The 21,671-nt window shown below is 53.5% G+C and overlaps 2 protein-coding genes across 3 annotated transcripts in view; one reads left to right on the forward strand and one right to left on the reverse strand.

Annotated features, from left to right (window-relative positions):
* Positions 1-288: 288 nt before the first annotated feature.
* Positions 289-5,964, forward strand: Fam181a (family with sequence similarity 181 member A). 2 transcript variants are annotated; one of them, XM_051196523.1, is made up of 2 exons: positions 289-420; positions 4,942-5,964. In XM_051196523.1, the coding sequence occupies exon 2, from the start codon at positions 5,026-5,028 to the stop codon at positions 5,902-5,904; it is 879 nt and encodes a 292-aa protein (XP_051052480.1). In that variant the 5' UTR covers positions 289-420; positions 4,942-5,025; the 3' UTR covers positions 5,905-5,964. The 2 variants fall into 2 exon arrangements, with proteins under 2 accessions (XP_051052480.1, XP_051052481.1); XM_051196524.1 differs by lacking the exon at positions 289-420 and adding an exon at positions 3,946-4,247.
* A 4,048-nt stretch (positions 5,965-10,012) lies between these two features.
* Asb2 (ankyrin repeat and SOCS box containing 2) overlaps positions 10,013-21,671 on the reverse strand; it is a 36,745-nt gene continuing 25,086 nt past the window's right edge. The window contains exons 7-10 of the mRNA XM_051196525.1: positions 19,466-19,637; positions 13,070-13,631; positions 12,561-12,714; positions 10,013-10,559 (exon numbers count right to left, since the gene is read on the reverse strand). Of these exons, the coding sequence (XP_051052482.1) occupies positions 10,423-10,559; positions 12,561-12,714; positions 13,070-13,631; positions 19,466-19,637 (1,025 nt within the window). The 3' untranslated portion in view covers positions 10,013-10,422. The remainder of the gene's footprint in view (positions 10,560-12,560; positions 12,715-13,069; positions 13,632-19,465; positions 19,638-21,671) is intronic.

A 21,671-nucleotide genomic window follows, 5' to 3' on the forward strand; every position in this document is an offset into this window, starting at 1 on the left:
AACAAAACTCTGTTGAGTTGAACTGATGTGCTCTCCCCTGGGAAGCAAGAGATCTGGGTCCTGGTTAAAGAAATGTGTGTATGGATAAGTCACTGCCCTTCTCCAATGTTCTGTTTGCTTGACTGAAATTACAGGGGTCAGATTACTGTAACGCCAAGCGTTAGATCCTGTCATCTTCACATGGAATCAGGGACCTGGGCACCCAGAGACCATCTCCAGCCACCCTCAAGGCAGACATCACTAGCTGATCAGAGAATTCCAAATTCCATGCTGGCCTTGGAATCATCTCACAAGGCTCCTTGGAGGCATCACCAATCAAATCCGAATTGACAGTTGAGATTAAACTGACTTTTCATTCCTGGCCAGTTCCCTGACTGGACAGGACACAGCGTAAGGAGGACAGGAGAGGACACAGTCAAGGTGAAGTGTCTATCTGTGATGGGTCTGAGGGTGGGGACACAAGGAATGTGGGGCCAGGACCCAGTGGGGAAAGAACACTGGGCCACAAAGTCACAACTGTCACCCTGTCCCACACCGACCCCCCTTTGCAGGGGAAGCTTGGTCCAGCTCTGAGGAGAACTGAGGATGGGGAAGGGGGCTGGCTGCATGCCAGGCAGCCTCTTCCTTACTTTTTGAAGAGTTTTGATGACGGTATCAATTTTGCCCGGGGCTGCGACTCCTCCACCTTAAGGGAGAGGAATTTGAGACACAGCTCATTGCCATAAGGATTCACAACTCCTCGCGGTCACTCCTGTGTCACCGCTGGTTCATGCCTCAGTGCCCTCTGTAGAGCAGGGGTAGTGGCCATGCCCACCCTGTATGTCATCCTGCTTGTGAAACCTCCACTACTTTCCCCAACATCAGAAAGCAGACAAGGAACTCTGTGTACACACTCCCATCAAATTCCTTAAGTCTGCTCTCCTGAGGCCCTGGGTCATGGAGGGAGAATGGCTGTGCCATCTCTGCCTGGAGCCTCCTGTCCTTAGATCCCATCTCTGACCTCTCAATATACTAAGGGTCTAGTAAGTGAGGTTAACTCTACCCTGATTTGTATCAGGAGAAATCAAAGCATTTAACAAGTTACACTTAAGTTACACCCTGCCTCTGTCGCTGTTGGAACTGACCATACTGGGCCATAACTGTCCATGCTCACCTGAGGTCCCAGCCATTCTATGGGCACGGTCATACTGAGGGTCATCCTTAACCGTAAAATTGGACAGCCAGGGAAGGAAGCACTCATCCCATAAGCCAAAGGCACTCATTTCCACCCGATGCCTCCCATCCAGACCTAATTGCAGTCGACACTTCCTGCAGGCTGGACTTTGACAGAAATGCTGCTGTTACGTAAGAGGTTACATAAGTCAGCATCCAAGACATGTCTCGTGTTAACAGCTTCCAGCAAGCTGCTGTACCCTAAGTGGCTTTTACATGTCCCTCAAGTCGGAGTGGTTGGGTGCAGAGCTGGGGTGGTCAGAGTAAGCCAGTCCACTGGGCAGATAGAGTCCCTGGGGGAAATTAGGTCTGGCCCTAGTCGACAGCTGTCAGGCCACAGCATACTGGGATGTCACAACCAAAGACTGGTGTGCACTGCCAGCAGCGATCTGTCATTCCTTGCCCATGGACAGTGGCTCTTTGACAGACAGACGGTAATTATGACATCTGGGAGACAACATTTAACACCCATTCCCTTCCAGTCTTAGGTCAAGTAGGATTTTGCATTGCTGAGATCAGGGGTTACAGGTCTCAGAACTGGCAATGGGGGCTCCTCAGCACACAGGATGGGGCCCTGCTCTCTGATTGGCTTGGTCCCTCAGCTCAGCTCACTTGCCCTTGGTGGAGCTTGGCAGAGACTCCTACCTGGTTGCAATTAGGAGATTGCCCCCTGCTTTAAGTGCCACCACGCTGGAGAAGCAAGACAATCATCTGTGGTCCAGTCACAGCAGCTGTTAAGTGTCTTTTGCAAAGGACATCTCTGCTTCCACGATTCTAGAACAAACCTGCAGCCAAATCCTCACTGCCCTTACCTGGCTAGAGATGGGCAGCAAACAAAGGAAACAAGAAGTTGTTTCCAGTCAGCAGGATGCAAGCTGTTCAGTGGAATGGATAGTTTCTTCTGGAAACAAGAAACCACCCTCTGACAAGCCTTGGTGACAGCACACATTAAGAGCTTGTTTGGGCCATGCTTGGGTTCCACCACTGAGCTATCCCTTCCCACCCCAAGCCTAGAAAGACATTTTAAAATTGGATTCCCACAGAGCCCACTAACCTGGGAAGCAAGGAGACAACACTACAGTAAAGGACACATGCAGTCCACCATCTTGCCATCTGACAGGAAGCCGATCCACTGACAGCAACATTCTCTGGAGCAGCCTTGTTCCAGGAATAAGGCCCACAGGTCCCAGGCCAGGTGCTAACTGACAGGGCATAAAAGGGCTGGATATGTGAGCCAATGCTCCAGCATGGTGGGAGATAAAGGGATAGTTCCAGGTACTTGGGATCTGAGGGGAGCTATCAGGAGCCTAAGCCAGTGGCCACAGGACCTCAGAGATTATCTCCAGCAGAGTGTATAAGAGTTTGGAGTAGAAAGGATGGTGCCCGCTCATACCTGTCAGGGCAGGCTGGGACGATGCGGCAAAATTTCCCCTTCCAAGTCCCTGGGGATAAAAACAGCAATGGCATGGCCCTCAGTCATGCAGAGAAACAGAGCACGAGGTGGGTGCCACTACAGGTATCACAGCCTTACATACCCCTGTCTGTTGTGCTCAGAGAACATGTGCTGGTCTGGGTGTCTGAACTGCAGCTCATTAGCCCTGGGCCATCTCCGGAGGAGGACTCCTCAGGCCACTATAGACAGGTGCTCCATTCCCACAGTAGCGGTCTCTTGACACCATTCCTGATTGAGGGTGTGTAGCCATTTTCCATCTGCCATTTAGGCTACGGTATGAAGGTGTGGGCCGGTATACAGACAGGGACGGGAGGAGGAAGGTGGCAGAAAGACAGGGAAAGGGGAGGAGGGGAGGAGAAGAGGTGTATGTTGTACAAGGAACTAGCTGGCGGCAGGGAGACCCTGCCCAAGAGCACTTCCCGGGCAGCCTCATTCACCATGTGGCTATCGGCCTCACCTTCTCTCTGGGCAGTTAGTGGGCAGGGCCAAGGCGGCCTGGGCTCCCTTGCTTGCTCCAACTGAGTGGCCCTGCTTGCAGCCCTGCCGGCGTTGGCACGGTGACAGTAGCCAAGTGTGCAAACTTGTGCCATTGTCCCTGGGCCAGGGGGAGCCATGGAGACTAGCTAATATGACACAGGAAAATGTTTGCTGATGGCAATTCTATGGGCTTTGTCCACCTCTTTCTCCATCATGACGACTCGATTTAAGTCCCTAACTGTTTGACTACAAATGCAAGGGGACCGTGCAACGCCACCCTTTTGTCCGGCCGCACTGAATGGGCAATTCAGGCTTTGTGCAGCTCAATTGAGGAAGCAGACATAAAGACAAGATTCCTGAGAGCCCCGGCTCCCTTCCCATGGATATGCCAGCACCGCTCAGCTAGCCGTCCCGGCTACCTTTCCCCACATCAGTGCACCTCTCGACCCGTCCCAGGGGACCCTTGAGGAAGGGTGGCGAAAGAGGCAAGAGACAGGAGGACGGACAGAGTCAGAGAGCACACGCTCAACACTCAAGGGCAGAGGGAAAGCAGCCCACCCCGGCTTACCCCATCCGATTGTCTGTCTGCACTGGAGCATGGCAGCTGGAGGCCTGGAGTGTCTTGGGGAGGTTGGGTGCCTGTCTCCACTGCATCCAGCCCTCCTTGATCCTGAACATTTTGCACACACACACATACACACACATGCACCCTACTCCAAGAAACCAGGGTACCGAGGTCAAGGGGAGGGGGTGGCGTAGAGGCCAGGGAAAGTGGGGCTGAAGGGTAGAAATTTACCGGGAAATGATTGCATTTGGGAGCTGTCTTTTTTGTGTGATGGTCCCCATGGTGACAATTTGTGAAGGCAAAGAATGTGGGACCGGGGCTCCGCCGCCTGATTGGGATGCTTTGTATCTGGAGAGGCGCTCCTGATTGGCCTGAGGGCCCCCCAGCTCCGGACTTGTCCTCCATTCAGCCCACTCAAGGGCTGCACAACTGCTTCTCACCCTGCACGGAGCTCGCTGCACGCCAGCTCGCCGGGCTGGCCTGGGTCTACGGTGGGGAACCTGCCGGCCACGTTGGCGGGGGTCCCAGCCTGCACCTTCGGTCAGTGTGGAATCCCAGGTGGTTTGGCGAGGCTGGGTGGAGGGTGTGAGCGGGCTAGGGCCTTGGGGGAGGGGCACAGTGCTGTGGGTGGCGGCCGAGGAGGCATGAAATCGCTGCAGATGGTTCTATAGGAGAGTCCCTGCTGCCGGCAGCCTGAGATGAGCCTTGAAGGCAGGTCTAGATTAAGTGCTAGACAGGGATCCTGCCTGGCCCTGTGTGAGAGTTGGGGGTGGAGCGTGGGGACGGCAGAGGGGGCGGGGTGGTGGGAGGGGGAGGCCACCATCAAGGAGGGGGAAAGAGGCTTGGCCTTCTGTAGAGAATTTCTTTGGCTCGGAAAATAAAAACTTGATGGTGAGTTGTGCATGCTAGCCTCCCAGGTATGTGGGAGACGCGGCCAGCAGGGAATGCGGCCCCAGCAATGCCACTTGTTAGCTGGATAGCTTTGAGCAAGGTGCTTGCTTTTTTTCTGAGCCTCGATTTCCAGGGGAGGGCAACAGACCCTAAGAGACATGAAATAGCTGGCACCAGTCTCATCTCAGTCAAGAAATGCTGCATGACTCACCAGGTGTCCCACTGTGAATTCTGTTGGGGACAGAAGGGTGCCTGGGTGGCGAGCTTTCTGCATTCAGTCCTGGTGGCCCTGGGGAAGGTGTAACTGCCCCGAGAGACTCCAGCTGCCTTTTGTGTTCCCTAGGTCTGCCCTGTGCTCTCTCTGGAGCTGCCAGCCCCCAGCAGAGCCCGCACTCTTCATGGAAAGCCCCGCACAGTTCCCGTGGTGATGGCAGCTGACAGCGATGTGAAGATGCTACTGAATTTTGTGAACCTGGCGTCCAGTGATATCAAGGCGGCCCTGGACAAGTCTGCACCCTGCCGCCGCTCTGTGGACCACCGCAAGTACCTGCAGAAGCAACTCAAGCGTTTCTCTCAGAAGTATTCCAGGCTCCCTAGGGGCCTGCCTGGCAGGGCCACAGAGCCTCACCTGCAAAGGGGGCCTGAAGACAGGCCCGGGCAGCTGCCCCTCCATCCCTGTCCAGAATCCAGCCCTGGCGGGGGTGGGAGCTACAAGGAGAAGGCCCTGGGGACCCCCTTCAGGGAGGAGTGCCTTTCTAAGGAGCAGAGCTTCCAGGGGCTGAACCCAGAAGCTGCTAGATCTGGCCAGGTGCCCATGAGGAAGAGACAGCTGCCTGCTTCATTCTGGGAGGAGCCAAGGCCCACCCTCAGCTACCCAATGGGGCTGGAGGTGGGCCTAGCCCCCAGGGAGGCATCTCTGTATGAGAATAAGAAAAATTGCAAGGGTCTGGAGTCCCTGGGGCCTGAGACTGCTCCATTGCCCATGTCCCCAAGAGTGCTGGCTGGCACAGAGCCACTCAAGATGTCTGGGGTATCCTTGGTAGGCAGCCTTGATGCCTGGAGCTACTGCCCATTCCAGTACCATGGACAGCCCATCTTCCCCAGCCTTCCAGGGGTCCTACCTCAAGGCCCAGTACCCAGTCTGGGCTTGTGGAGGAAAAGCCCAGCCTCACCTGCGGAGCTGGCCCACTTCTGCAAGGATGTGGACAGTTCAGGGCCAAAAGTGTACAGACCTGTGGTTCTGAAGCCTATTCCCACTAAGCCAGCAATGCCTCCACCCATCTTCAATGTCTTCGGCTACCTCTAGAGGGACGGCCTCAGCCCCCCTTTTTTGGCCTTCAGGATGGGGTCTCTGATAAGCTCTCCACATGAGAAGGGAGCTAGGCAGGGGTCTAGCCAGGCTGCCTCAGGGAGGGGGCCCCTCAGGCACTGGTTGACTCTTGCAGGCTGTGGGACCAGGCACAGGAGCCCTTTTCCCCAGAAGACTCTTCTCCCTGTCCCTGTGGAGACCATGGGCACTGGGACCCTAGTCTGGCAGCAGCCCATTACACACCTGTTCAGCTGCCATCTTCTGGGGGCTGGGGGGCATCTTACTTGTTCTTTTTGTTCTTTGTAAATATTGAGAAAGTTAAAAAAAAATAAAGATTTCTTTTCCAGTTTCCACCTCTTGGGTGTCATGAAGTGGAATAGTTTCCAGATGCAGGGTCGGTATAGAGCATGGCTACAGGGGGGAGTGGCTGGAAGCCTCGGAGATAGCTGGAGATGTATCCTGGGAGCCATGGCTCAATTCACAGGAAACAGGTGGGAAAGGATGGGGAAAGACCTTGGGGAAGGATGCTTGGTCCAGACATCTGAAGAAAGAGGTGTGCAAAGCCTGGATCCCCATGGCCCATGATGCTCTGTCCCAGGGTTAGCTGTTGGGCTAGGTGACTTCCTGAGTAGCATTGGCCGAGGCATACTCTAGTGTGTCTGGGCTACACAGTTTATCAAACCAGGGTCTTCGCCTGGTGCTGGACAAGCCTTGGTTCCCCACATAGGGGATCCAACAGGTGTGCTGATCCTTCTACACTATCTCCTTCATGGCCTGCCTCTGAGTTGGTCCTCGGATAACTCTGTTGTGAGATATATTGTGTAGTAACAAATAAAACCTGAAGGATCAGAAAAGCAGAGGGATAGCTTCCTACCTCTTCAGTTCCTTGGTCCAAAAGGGTCTAAATCCCCTCTCTGCCCCAACTTATCACTTCCTGTCTCCTCTCCATACCAACCTGCAGGCCTCTATGGTTAACCAGTGGCTAGCTCAGCCCTCTGACTCCAAGCAAGCTTTATTTGTCAGAGTACAAACAAAATATCACACAGCATAACTCCACATCCAGGGTTAGAAGCTGCACTTTGATCCTAGGCTACTTTCCCCCAGGTTCCACCAGGGAGTCCACCGGAAGTGCAGCTGGCTAGGGAAGTGTGGGCAGGATTCCAGGATTCCTGGGCTTTCTGGCCACAGGCATCAGAAGATTTCAGAGTCACAGACACTGACATAAGTCATTTTCTGACACGCATGTGGGAGGGGCTGGTCCTTAGCCTATGCTCAGTCTTAGAGAACACTGAGGGGTCAGGAGCAGGTGTGTACCCTCTCTTACCCCAGAGCATCAATGCTAAGACCCTCCGAATCCATGCAGTGGTCACCAGCCTCCTCCAGACTGAGCAGCAGCAGCTCCAGTTCTGTCATCTACTAATAAGTTACTTGTCTATGCTGAGATTTCCTCACCCAAAAAGTGAGATTGGACACAGACCTTTTACATGGGCTGTTGTATGTGTGAAATTCCTGTTTTTTATGAGAAGTCATCTCCTACACTTAGGCACCTGGAGGTCCTTCCAGGCTGGCAGGTTAGAAACAGTCATAGATCATGCTGCCTACTGCAGTGAAGGCGCCGGACTCCACTCCATCACCCCACTCTCAGAGCAGGAGCAACCCTCAAGTCCCATATTCCCAGGTGCTACTGAGCCCCACTCTGCCTGAGTCCTGGTTCTACACCAGCCACTCCCTGCTGGGGCTTGGCTTCCCCAGGGGAACCCGCAAGATGCATTGCTTCAACCAGAAGGCTTCGTTTAAAAGCAGAACCTGGAACTGGAGAGATGGCTCAGTAGTTAAGAGCACTTACTGCTCTTGCAGAACCCCCAGTGTTGATTTCCAGCACCCACATCAGAAGGCTTAGAGCCCGCTATAATCTGACACCGGGGATCTGACACCCTTGGGCTCTGTGGAAATCTACACACACACACACACACACACACACACACACTGTACATAAACCCAAACAACTTTACGCATGAAAATAAATATTTAAAAATCTTTTTAAAAAATAAAAGCAGAAACCTTTAATGAGACAATACCCTACAGGAACTCAGGGCGCCAGTCCCCTTCCTATGGGAAGCAGCTGCAGGGAGCACACTGAACATCTGGAGAGACTTGACACTGGAGAGGGAAAAGCAGCCTTAGTTGCAGCAGCAGATACACCCCCAATCAAAGAGCAAGGTGGGAGCTGAGAACGTGGCTCGGCGGTAGGTGCAACGCTTGGCTGCCATGCACAAAGCCCTGGCCTTGCTTTCCATCATTGCAAAAGTAAGTAAAAAGCAGGGAGGGAAGAAAACAAGGAAAGAGGAATATCAAGTTGTGTTGGTGTGGCTCCAAGTAAAACCCAAAGCCAGTACAGGGGCTCCCATTTTTTCCCAGCCTTCTGTTCCTGCCCTCCTTAGTGCACATTCTCAGGCTCTTGCATTGCAACTGGGGTGGGACTTCCAAAATGCTGTTTGTGATACTGTGTGACATCTCTGTGGCAATCACCCTTGCTGTGCTTGGTGTCACAATGGTGTCCAGAGTGACCCCCCCAAGCACTGATCAGCCATCACTGCACCACTAGGCCAGGCCTCAGCCTAGACTTAGCATCGGGGTTGTGAGGAGACAGAGGCGGGTGTGGTGATTTGAAAGAGGATGCCCCCCAAAGGCGTGGCACTATTGGGAGGTGTGGCTTTGCTGGAGTGGGTGTTGCCTTGTTGGAAGAAGTGTGTCATTGGGGAGGTGGGCTTTGAGGTCTCATATATGCTCAAGCCACACCCAGAGTCTCAGCTCATTTCCTGTTGCCTGTGGATCAAAGACGTAGAATTCTCAGCTCCTTCTCCAGCACCACGTCTGCCGGCATGCCACTGTGCCCCACTGTGATGATAATGGACTGCACCTCTGAACTGCAAGCCACCCCAACTAAATGTTTCTCCTTTATAAGAGTTGCCATGGCCATGGTGTCTCTTCCCAGCAATAGGAACCCTAACCAATACAGTGGGATCTGTGAAAGCTCAAGGTTAGCATTGGTGCTGTCCAAGCCAGGGTGCCTGACAACAAATAGATGGCAATGCCAAATGTGGTAGCTGAGTTCCTTCCACCCCTCTGCCTCCTCTGCTCCAGGGGCACCCATTCAGCCCAACACCTGTGCTTCTCAGGTGGGTGCGTAGTTGCCATCTGGTAGGACCCCAGATTGTATGAGGGCCTTGCAGGGTCCTAGCACCGGCCTGTCCATATCCCAAACACCTCAGCCCTTGCCTCCCTTCTGATTGCTTTGCCTGCTGGTTAAATATCATCAGGGAACCTTGGCCTGAACTACACTCAACAACATCCCCTGCACCTTTGAGGCTAAGCATCCCCAGCAGAGAGGATGTAAGCTTTCCTCTTGACTTGCTCCAATGAAACATCAAAGGAATGCAGCCGAACACAAAACTGGAACCAAGCCCACAGGAATTTGCCATGTACGCTCAGGCAAATGTCTTCCCCTCTCCAACCTCTATCTCATCATGGTCTTGAGGGTGTGGGTAAGATGCTGTTTAGCCCTCCTCAGAGGTTTTCCCACTTCTTACTGACCCGAGGATCTACTCATGAAAACCAGGGATGCCAGAGGCAGCAAGGCCAGCAGGAGCCACCTGGCCCACTGTGCAAAGAAACCAAGGCCCAGAAGAGAAAGCCAGAGTCAGCCTGAGTCATCACTCCTCTACTGATCCAGAAACCACCCTTGACCTTGCCGAAGACCCTCAGAGACAGAGGCTAGGCTGGGGCAGGGTTTCCGCAAGAGGACCTGTTCCATTGGTGCTGAAGATTGACCTGGCCTGGGAAGCAGTGTCACTGCCCTACAGAGAGGACATGGAAAATTTGGTGCCACTCCTGTGAAAACAGTACATGCTGGGTTCCTGCATCCCAGAGACCTTTGATCAAGGATGATGACAACACCAAGCCTCGGCACTCACCTGTGAACAGGACGCCTTCTCTCACGGGAACATGGTGCCCAGGGATTCTGTGCTCCTCAGGCCTGGAGAGACTGAAGGGAGACTTACAGAACAGAAAACTAGTATCTAACATTTATTGTACTCAAAGAAGCACTTGGACTGAGGGTCCCCCCTCCCAGCCTGAAAGCTCCGAGTCCAGTGAGGGATTTACAGTTGGGCAAAGTAATCTCAGGTGGATGAACTCATTCCTAGAAGTTCTCCAGCTGAAGGCCAGGATTCCTGTCCGAGCCACCTTTCCCAGACCAGCTCTGCCCTGGCCCCAGGTTGAAGGTCTCTGGCAATGCCCAATGACAGAGCAGGCAGGTCTGTGATCCATTCAACAGTTTGAAACTAGAGGTTCCCTGCCTACTCCACACATCGGGCTCACTTGGGGCAAAACTCCAGTACAGAGACCCAGCAAGATCACACTCTGCAGCCTCGTTCTGACCCCCGGTGATCCTGGATGCAGGCCACCTGAGGTGTCATGGAAACAGTCTGAAGGCCACATCGCCTCCCAGGCTGGTTACTGGGTGTTCTCATATTTCAGGTATCTGATTAGCCTTCCCGGGAGCGGCAGTGTATCCAGCAGCTTTATGCGGTATTTTCCTATGGCCTTCCGAACCCGCAGCCGGCAGAGGTGAGCCAGAGGTCTTGGAGGTTCTAGAAAGAGGAGAAAATGGGAGATGCAAGCTTGCCATTTGCACTGAGCAAGGGGTGTGGCCTGTGGGTTCAGCCAGTGATGTGGCTGGGTCCAAGATGGGTGGATACTTGTTGCTGGGAACATCCCTGGCAAAGCCAGGATTAGAAAAGCGCATTTATACCTTAAACCTGCACGGGTCTGCACAGCCCAATGTGAGCAGGGTAAATGTCACCGTTGATTCTTCTCCTCACATGCAGCCTGGACCCCCAAACAGCCTCCACAAATTGGTAGGGATCTGATCTCTCGGGCATACTCTCGCATAGGACTGGTTTGGGGCTCCTGCTGTCACTGAGAAGTCAGATGAAGTGGGCAGAGAGTGGCAGCAGCACTGGAGACTCCCACTTGGTTGCTCCCAGGCACCCCTGGGTACCTTACACTCTGGTGTTTGCTCAGTTGGGAGGTGGGTGAAGAGAGGCAGAAGGTGCATCTGGTAATTAGGTAATTTATCAGGGCACAGAGAAGTAGTTTGTCAAACCAAAACATGTCGTCCACCCAGCCAGCCAGCCAGCCACCCAGCAAGCGCATGCTGGACCAGAGGGCAGCAGAGCCTTCCAGAGGATGTGGACAAGGTTCCATACCATCTGAGAGGGGTCCCGAGGACCGTCCTTGATGAGGGACAGAGGCCAAGGCATTCCCAGCAGGGAAGATGGCAAGTGCCTGCCTAGCCTTAGAGGCCATAGTGAGGAAGATGGCGAGAAGATGGGGAAGAGGAGAACAAAACACAGCAGCAGCCCCAAGCTTATGCCCACAAGCTGCCCTGGGGGCTCTGACAAAAGCCCAGTGTTCCCACCCCTTCTGACATCAGGGCCCCGGCTTTCCTCCAGGAAGGCAGGGCCCTTTCTGTGGGGGAGGGAAGAGAGCAGCCCAAGACACAGAGAGCCTGGGGGCCAGGCTAGACTGCTTTCTCCACAGAGCAATGATGTCAACCTCAGAGCACCTAATGCAGAAGTGGGTGGAGAGCTAGCCAGAGAAAAGTGGCTTTGACGGAACCGAGGCAGGCCTCAGAACCACGTATCATCAGTTCACAGAGCTTACTATAGCTCTCTGCCCCAGGGCAGAGTCTAGTTGTGAGAGATGGCCCCTTTCTACGGGAAGAGCTGGACCCATGGGGCCTCCATCTGGCTGGGTGTGGACCACTCTACCCTCTAGTGGCCAGGGATCGTGGTGGCAGCAGCCAGTGACTAGATTGGTCAGTGAAGGGTTATGATAGTGGCTGTGGGGGTGGTATAGACTGCTGGCCCCTACTGCTGCCCACTGGCTTGTCAAGGGCATCATCTGAGAGTTGTTCACCCAGATCTGTGCCCGGGGAAGATCCCACAGCAATTAGGGCTCAAGGGAGTGGGTGAGACCAAGGAGGAATTGGGTACATCAGAGTTGGGGTCCTATGGGGGACAATGACAGGTGTGGTGATAACCTATGGTAAGCCAGTCTCTGAGTTACCTGCTTGACAGACAAATGGCCAGCATCTAGCCTCCTGGAGCCAAGCTAGCCAGGCTTTGCCATCTGAGTGCTGAAGGGGTTAGGGCCATGAGCCTGCCTTCTTTCTCTGTTCAGGGATGAGAAGACATCCCCACAGTCACCCTGTGTCCCTGCAAAGGCTGCTGTGGGTGACCTTCAGAGCACTGGTTCTCGTGTGCCTGAAACCTGGTGGGAATGCAGACTTCACAACTGCGCACAAAGCTGTGGGGTTAGGAGCTGCCCTCTGGATGAGATCTGTGTGCTGGGCATTTCAAACCATGCCTGGGCTGCCATGTAGGCTGCTACTACCTCACTATGTGACTTTGGCCCAGGTGACACGATACCTCTCAGGCTGGATGACTTTATCACGCCAGAAGCCACCAGCACATTGGGTGAACACTGCAGAGAAGGGATGGACGCAGCCTGTGCAGGCATGTGTCACAGTGCCTGAGGTCTGAGATTCTGTGGGATGGGGAATATGGTACCGGCAGCCATAGTCCTACCTGCCTTCTCCTTGATGACCGCCCAGTCCTCAAAGCTGTCAATGTGCTCCTTTAGCCGGGAGCACAGCTGCACATTGCCCACGTAGTCCAGAAGCACATCGATAATGGGTCCCGCCCAGCGGCTCACTTCCGGGGCTGACAGGAACTCACAGAACTGAAAAAAGGAGCACACCACTCTTTTAGCCCCAAACTTGCCCTTGCTCTTGCTTCGGGATTACAGACAGGCCTGCCTGCCTGCCTGTCACCTGCCTGACTGTCCTGAGTCCTAGAGCGTCCCCCGATTTTACACCAGCCTGCTCCGCTGTCCCTTCCTGTCCTCTGAATGTTTGCCACGGGTGACTGACCCTGGCGTTTTGCAGAATTCCTTCCTCCCCAGCCAATCCCTTACCCTACTGTAGGCACGGTTCATTCTCCACCTGCCATAACCACTAGTCCAACCTGCTTCCAGAGTACGGTTATCGCCCTGCCCTGCCTTCCCTGACACCCGCCTATCCCTTCCCTTCAAGCACCTGCACCACACTGGGTGCCTTGTCGTCCACAGGGGCATCGTGGAAGCGGCCGGGTCTCAGGGCAGGCGGGTGCGGCCCATTGCCGTACAGGCAAGAGAAGCAGGGCTCGCCATCACAGCCGAGGTCCATGAGGAACTTGAGCAACGACAGGCACTTCATGGCAAACATGATGGTGGCGGGGAAGGCAGTGGGGTGCGTGGCGATGTAGGCGTCGATGTTGGCACCGTGGTCCAACAGCAGCTGCATAGTGCGCAGACAACCGTGGCGGATGGCCACGAGCAGAGGGCTGATGACGTCGCTGTTGGGGTCGGCGCCAGCCAGCAGCAGCAGCTCGGTGGCATACACGTTGTTGTTGACCACGGCGAAGTAGAGCGCAGAGCTCCGGCGGTCCTCGTAGAGGCGCGAGCGCTCGGGCGCTAGAGGCGCGTTCACGTCGAATCGCGCGGCCAGCAGTGCCTCCAGCACCCCGTCGTGGTTGCGCTCTGCCGCCAAGTGCAGGGGGCTGATGCCACTGCGGCGCACGCGAGTGCGGCTGGTCACAGGCAGCAGCATCTGCACAATCCTGTGGGTGGCAGGTACACGCGGGTCAGGAGATGGCACGCATGTGCATATCTCGGCCAGCAGGGGGAGCCAAGGGGTCAGCCATGCTCAGCTGACCTTTCCGCACCCCCCCCCCCCCCATGAGTCACATAGGCAGAAAAAGGTGGAGCTGGCTAGTGAGTTCCAGAAAAACAGCCAGATGGGCTGTGGTTTCAAGCATCTCCCGTGGACTAACTCCAAGTTAAACAAAAGGGTGCTTGTGGATGGAGAGATGACAGCTCAGAGGTTGAGAGCTCTGGATGATTGTCCAGAGGACTCAGTTCGATTCCCAGCACCCACAGGACAGATCATAGCCGTTTGTAACTCCCGTTCCAGAGGACATGAAACCCTCTTCTGGTGACCACGGGCGCCAATCGTATATGTGGTGCATGGACATAGATGCTGCAGACAAAACATTGATCCATAATAATAAAGACTGTGGCTGACAATAATCTGGAGAAAGTGGCAGGAAGCCCTGCACACCCTTTGAAAACCCTCAGTACTCTGCAGGAGTAGTAGATGGAGTTGGATGCTAAAATCTGGTGCCAGGCCCTTCCTGGTTTTATCGCCCATAAAGCATGCCTTGTCCCCACTCTGCAGAAGGGAACAATTGAGGCTTCGGATGGTTAAGGAACTCAGTGGGGCTGAATTGTCTTTCCTCCCTTCCCTGCTTACACTGGCATCTGGTGGAACTTCCAGACATGGTGAGGGGAGAGAAGAAGCCAGAAAGGGAGAATGTCTCAACCACTTTGCCCCAGACCCATTGGTATACTGTGCCCATGTGATTCAGTCTCCTCTGCTACAAGATGCAGTTTTTCTCCTGAGTGTGTTAACAGCAGCGCCTCGGGTCCCTGTGGCCACATTGAACAGGGAGAGCTCAGCCAGCCACTGCCCAGGCTGGAGCTCCTGACTGCTGGATCGGGCACTGATCTCAACACTCACCTATTAAGCTTCATAGTTCTCCCAGAGGGCCCTTTGAGACCGTATACCTAAGTCTTGCACTTAGAGAGGAGAAAGCCCAGGGAAGGTAGGGCATTCCCAAGGACACACAGCCAGGAAGTGAGGCCGCCAAGATTTGAATTCACATTGTCTGATCCTTTAGACCAAGCTCTTAACTACTCTACTACTTCTGGTGTAGCAATCAGGGTGACAGCTGATAGGTCATGGGGTTTTGCAATTTTCACAGTGTGTTAACTTGCCTGGCCCATTTTACCCTCACTGTAGCCCTATGGGGTCTCCAGAGCAAGCTATCTTTTTAACAGATGTGGCTCAGAAAACCAGTGACAAACCAGAGGTCATAGAACAAACAGCTCTAGGGGTTCAACCCCAAGACCCATCATCTCAGCTCTTGACCCCAGGACCCTTCTTGGCTCTCATCCCCTGGATCCCTGCCACCTTCTAGAACAAGTGTTCACACTGCTTATTTCAATCCCTGATTCATCTAAGCCCTGCTGACAGGTGACCTCACAGCCTCCCTGTGGAGCTCTGAGGAGGTGGCCATGTTGAGGAAGAGGAGGAAGAGGGAGGGAGAAGCAGGTGCCACCAGGCCAGTTCCCATGCCTCTTGCCTCCTGGCACTGTCCTTGCCTCTGGCTTCCTGGAACTGGGATGCCAGGGACCTCCTGCTGTGGGTTCTCCAAGGGCAGCTTTGTCATCGGTGATGCGGCCTTTGGCTAAGATCTGCCTCTGAGACTTCAGGAGGAGATTCATACACTCAGGGGAGCTAATTGCCTCCTAATTTCTATTTGTGCAGGCTCCGGGGGCTTGACCTCCTCTTCAGAGGTGCTGGTCCAAGGCAGGGCTGGGGCCCCTGGACCACTGCCATGACCAACAAATGCAGGGTAACAGCCGTGACGCGCCCAAGCACAGGACAGAACAGGGACAGGGGCGGGCTGGGCCGCTGGCCCATGGGCTGGGATCTCTGCAGGCCCAGCTGGTCTCCAGTGATTCCCTGTCCAGGCCAGGAAAGAGGGCAGAAATGTGGGAACTTGACAGTCCCTGCCCCGAGTCCCAGAAGCATCGAGTCAGCAACTCCGTGAGTCATGAGGGTCACTGGTTACTTCTCTAGGACTGAGGTGTTGAGGGTTGGTGTGTGTGCTGGCCAGCTCTGAAGGAGAAAAGGAGGGTGCTGCCATTTTACAGAGGGTGGAAATAGGGACCCAGGACTGGATCTGGGAAGCAAGTGGGTCTGAATAAAGACAGGCAGCAAGCCAGGGGGAGTGGGGTGCTGGGTACCCAGGGCCAGGGCTTCCTGTGGCGCCCTGTCTCTCTTTAATTCATTAATTAAGTTGATGTTTGGTCTCTGTGGCCCAGGCTGGACTCAAACTCACACATACGCACAAAAAAGACCTCAAACTTCTGATCCTCCTGCCCCTACCTCCCAAGTGCTGACTGACATCACAGGAGGTGCCACCACGCCTGCTGTGGTCTCCCACTTCAACCATGGAGAGTGCCCATGTGGACAACCCGTTACACAGAAGACTCTTCTCCCAGGTCATTCTGTGGGATGGAGGGCAGGAAGTAAGCAGGGTTAAAAAAAAAATGTATGTATGTATGTATGCATGGATGGATGGATGGATGGATGGATGGATGGATGGATGGATTCCCTGACTTCTCCCAGAAAGCCAAACAGACCCAGCCCAGGGCTGTTTCTGGGAGGCCCCAGGCAGCATCTGGAAAGGTCATGGGCTGCTGAGCAGCATCTGACTTGGGACGTCAGTCCAAGCCCTCTCAGTATTGAAACCCCACTCTCCTTGTCCTAGAGCTGGGGTCCCAGTGAAGATGATAACTACTGAAGCATGGTGTGTGTGTGTGTGTGTGTGTGTGTGTGTGTGTGTGTGACCATGAGTGTTGACCTGAGTGCTGATGGCTTGCCTCAACCCCACCTAGGAACAGTGAGTAGGCATCCAATGCCTTATCTCTCTTTGTGGGGAGGGGTGTTGGGGACGTGGTGGCCAGGTCCATGCTGGGCCATCTCAGGCACGCCACTAACCTCTCTAAACAACATCCACGATGGACTATTACACTGAATGACAGCAGTGGCAATGAGAACGACAGCTACGGCTAGCCCGCACTGAGGCCCTGATGCTAGGAGCACTTCACCCTCAAAGTCTCAATGAATATACCACGAGCGTTCTTCACAGCACTCTTCACGGTCACTCCTTTAAATCAGAAATGACCCCGCTAGCTGAGCACTTCCGTCTCCTTTATTCTTCATACACCCCAGAAAGGTGGGATTCTCACCCACACTGCAAAGCACAACCTACCATCTTGTTCGCCAAACCTGCTTTGGAGGCTATGATAACCCCTCACACTTAGTCTGATCAGCACCCAGTACGCAGTTAGAATGCAGTTGGAAGTCAATGTCCCGAGCACAGTGACAGCAGCCCTACCCTGATGCTCCAAGCCAGAGGAGACCTAAGTCAAAAGGTCATGGTGTCCTGGCCCTTGTCAGCATTCACCCTGTCACACGGGAACTGACCACCACTGCTACCAACAGACTCAACCATGCTGTCAGCCCTGACGTGTGTATCACACACATATCGCACACATGTAAAGAGAGGGGTAACTCCAAAACACAACCCTGTAGTTTCTATTGGCCACAGGAGAGGTGCTAAGTCCTGGACCTCACACAGTCACACACACTCCACCCCAGGCCAGGCCAGTGCCATAAACTGGGCTAAGGCGGGGCCTGGATCAGAGTTGCATAGCCAAGGTCAGGAAGCCCTGCTTTCAGGGCCCTTGGCCACATTCTTGTCCAGCTTCCCAGGTCTTTGGAAGTCTACCCATTCTGCTGGTCTTTCGTTCATAAGGTCCCTTACCACACTGGGAATAGAAGACACAAAATGTGCTCCTCGGTAACTAAGCCATGCACCAGCACCCCTCACCCCATGCTGAAGAACAGGCACATCTGGCCTACACTCCAGGCCCTGGTTAGGCAGTGTTTTGGCAGGTGGCTAAATGCCTATGGAATGTCACATCAAATCCCTGCTCAGCCCGTGGGAGGCCAGCATGGGGAGGGCCTCTAATGCCACATGCCCAGGGTGTGAGCAAAGAGCACTGGTCCAGCCAGGTGGCAGAGGCTGCTGGGGATCCAACTTTAACCCTTCACTGGACAGGCACTGGGAAGCTGCTGTGTATGCAGATGGCTTACATGGAAGCCTGGGGCTCTGAGGGACAGTGTAGGCTCCTGAGGCCTTTGCTTTGTTTTCTATGGATGTCCCTCTTCCCCTAGACACAACCCCACCTTATTGACAATGCTAAACATAATCTGGTCTCTTTTTTCTGCCAGTCTGAGCAGTTAGAGCATTTTCCATTTCAGCACCGCACATGGCAAGGGTTTTCTAATAACTGTAAATCATCATCTATACCACTGTGGTGAATGCTTCCTTTGAAAACAATTTTAAGAAAAAAAAAAGATGTACTTTAAAAACTGTCTTTAAGCCTGGCAGTGGTGGCACACAGCTCTAATCCCAGCACTCGGGAAATGGAGACAGGTGGATCTCTCTGTGAGTTCGAGGCCAGCCTGGTCTTCTAAAGTGTGTTCCAGGACAGGCTCCAAGGCTGCTATAGAGAAACCCCATCTCAAAAACAAACAAACAAAAAACTGTCTTTAAAAAGTAATGAAAATTGTCTAAAATGGAAAGAAACTTGCCAGGGTCCACAGTTGGGAACCACATAACCAATAGAAAAGTATCCGACCTCTTGGGCTGAAGTCCTAGATCTGGAGGCTGGCCCACTGAGGTGCAAGGCCCTTAGCTACTGGGTGCCAGTTTCTTGTACTGTAAAAGGAGCTATGATGGCAGACCCATAGCTCGGCAATGAGGCCACACTTTAGAAATGACCAAAGTGTCTGTCCTCAGGGACAGTCAGCATCCCACCTGACAAGCATCCTTTCCCATCCATGTGTGGGTAGGAGATTCTTAGCAATTGTCTCTCAGATGAGTGGGGTGCTGGAGGTTCCATAGAGAAGCTGACTCCATGGTGTGTAAACTCCCACCACAGTCAATGTTATGCTGTCAAAGTGGGGAGTGAACATTACTGGGAGATGCCTGCAGTGGGCTTGTATGGGCCGATACAGGCTAGCTCCAGCACATTCCAATCTGGTACTTAACAGTGCTTTTCTACTGGGGCCACGTGGAGTTTAGGTCTGTGTGTGTGTGTGTGTGTGTGTGTGTGTGAGAGAGAGAGAGAGAGAGAGAGAGAGAGAGAGAGAGAGAGAGAGAGAGAGAGCAGGAGCACACCTTCCATCCTGCAGATTGCTTCTAGAGAAACTGAGCTTCTAGAGAAACATGAAGTACAGGGAAGTACCCAGTGACTGGTCCCTCTTCATTGCTGTAAGCATGTTTGGCTGCTTACTAGGATGCCCTGCAGATTATCTCTACATCCTCCCTCCCCAGCAACAACAACAACAACAAAAGCCATGCGTTCACACTCCTCTCGTTCCCTAAGTAGGATTAGCTGGGTCATTTGGAGCAGGTGAATTCCTGCCACCTACAAGCTGTGTGGCCTTAGACAAGTCACTCAACCTCTATCTTAGCCTTCTCATCTAAAAGAGAGGTCACCATGACCTCCACCTCAGCAGTCCCTTGAGAGGATGAAATGAGTTGGTCATGTAAAGCAGTGATAGGACCACACACACAAGTGTTAACACAGTGTTGTCACATGTGGTCACTGCATCCTTCCACAAGGACAGTATCCATCATACTGACAGTCTCTGGACAGACTGAAGCAGGTGCCCTGCCCCGCCCCGCTCCGCCTTCACTGGGCATCCCTGGAGAACCGTGCTGAGCAAGGCGATGGCCTTGCCTGGACTGACCTGTAGTTGCCCTTCTTGGAGGCAACGTGCAGAGGAAGCAGGCCATCCTTGTTGGCTTTGTTAGCGTCAGCACCCTGTGAGAGAAGAAACTCCACCACATCTTCATGCTCATTCTTGCAGGCCTCATAGAGGGCTGACGCGCTGTCACTGGCCTGTGTGTTGATGTCCGCTCCTAGGCAGGGAGAAGCAGACTACGGGTGACCAGTGATTTTACCATAATCCAGTGCCAGTGTGTGGTGAGCAGCTCCGAGCTAACAACCGCCGCCGTGTTCTGTGCCATGCCCACACTATCTAAATCCACAAGGAACCCTGGGAGGCCAAAGCTACAGCCAGGTCCTTATCACAGAGCCAAGCCTACACTGTTCCTCTGAATCCACATAGAACTCTAGGAAGTCACAGCTTAGCCTTAGAGCAAGCTTTTCATCATACACCAGGTCACAGGACCTGAGAGGACCCAGATAATCCATTCACAGATATGAAGCCACATGAACCATATGGTCGGAGGGTGGAGGAGACCAGGCTTTTGGCCCTCACCGTGAGGGACCCTAGGCTGTACCCTCATAGTGGCTTCAGCTTCAGCATAGAGCTCCCAAAGGAAAACCCCACTGGCTTTGTTAGCTGAATTTGCATTTGATGGATAGCTGGCAGGGTTGATTGGCCTGAGGCATCATCTCCTATAGCCCGGGCTGGTTTTGAATTCCCTATGTAGCCAAGGAAGACCTTGAACTTCTGATCCTCCTGCCTTTAACTCTAGAATGCTGGGATTACTGGCACATACCACCACACTAGTGTATGCAATGCTGGAGATTGGCCATAGACCTGGTGCATGCTGGACAAGCACTCTGCCAATGGAGCCTTATCTTCAGCCCTGGATTTGTTTTGTTCCCTATCATAAACAATAGAGATATGGCTTCCTTTCTGCTTGTAAGCATCACTGAGGAACTGGAGGAACGGCTCGGCGGTAAAGATCAAGCACTTAGAGGGGGCACTGGGTTCAGTTCCTATAGTAGCCACTACTGCCTGTAACTCTAGCTCCAGTGGAAAGGTGCCCTCTTCTGGTCTCTGAAGGTATTTACACACATACACACAAACACACACACACACACACACATTAAAAGATAGTAAAAATAAAATTTAAAAAGCAAGGAATCACTGAGCCATGCTGGCAGGAAGGAGACTAACCCTCCATCTCAGTCTTCTGCATCTTCTGCATCTCACAGGGTGAGAAAGAAAACCAGAGTGCACATGATTTCTCTACAAAGGGATGTAGGCTTCGTGCTACAGAAGCAGATGAGCTGATGTGGTTTGTGAAGGCTGAGATCAAAGACTCGTGTCAACCACAACTCCCCTCACAGAGCCGTCTGCTCGCCTCAGCCTTTCTGATAACTTCATTTCCAGCAGCAGTGAAACTCACTCTGACCCTGAGAGAAGGCACAAGCCTTGATGGCCCCATTGGGACCAAGTTTTGTTTCATGACTCCCACTTTCCAGTGCCCTAGGTAGCTTTTAGAAACCTCAGTTTACTTGTATGTGGACCAGGAATCATGGTCCTGCCCTCTCGTGGTTACTAAAAGGTGTGAATAAGACACTATAAACACAGTGCCAGGCTTAGAAGCTGTGCAGCCTATGCCAGCTGTCTGGGCAGAGCTCTGGACGGAGACTGGCCCTGCCCTTCCCTCAGAGGGAGATTAGGGGTACCTTCAACAAGCCTCTGGGGCCTTGGGGTCAGGCTCTCCAGCAGGCCTAGGCTTGCCAGCAAAGCAGCCTGCTCAAACAAGGAAAATATTTGTGTAGGAACTGGCTTTAGCCCCCCATGAAGGGATGAGTCCCTGCCTCAGTGTCAGCAGGGGACAGGGCAGCTGCCTGGAGAGGGGAGTCCCCCTCACCCACTGTGCCCTTGCCCTCAGCATGGCCTGCTGGCCTGGGATCCAGAACTCTGCCTTGGCCTCTGTGTCCTCAGAGTGTTCATTGCAGATTTATCCCTGGCTAAAGGCCTCAGTCCATCCCAACACACACTATGAATATGGCCTCTTGTCCCAACAAAGGCTCAGAGTCGTTCTTCTAGGCTGAGACGCTGGCCTTGTGCAAACAGAAGTTGGAAACCAGGCTCTCATTATGAGCTTCCACTTAGCCTCAGTCTCCTTGCGTGTGTAGTGGGGCTAGCTGACACTCTATCCATCACAGGCCCATGCTTAGCGGGAGGCCTG

This window comes from Phodopus roborovskii, unplaced genomic scaffold (genome assembly GCF_943737965.1).
Source record: "Phodopus roborovskii unplaced genomic scaffold, PHOROB, whole genome shotgun sequence".
In the NCBI taxonomy this organism is placed as follows: domain Eukaryota; kingdom Metazoa; phylum Chordata; class Mammalia; order Rodentia; family Cricetidae; genus Phodopus; species Phodopus roborovskii.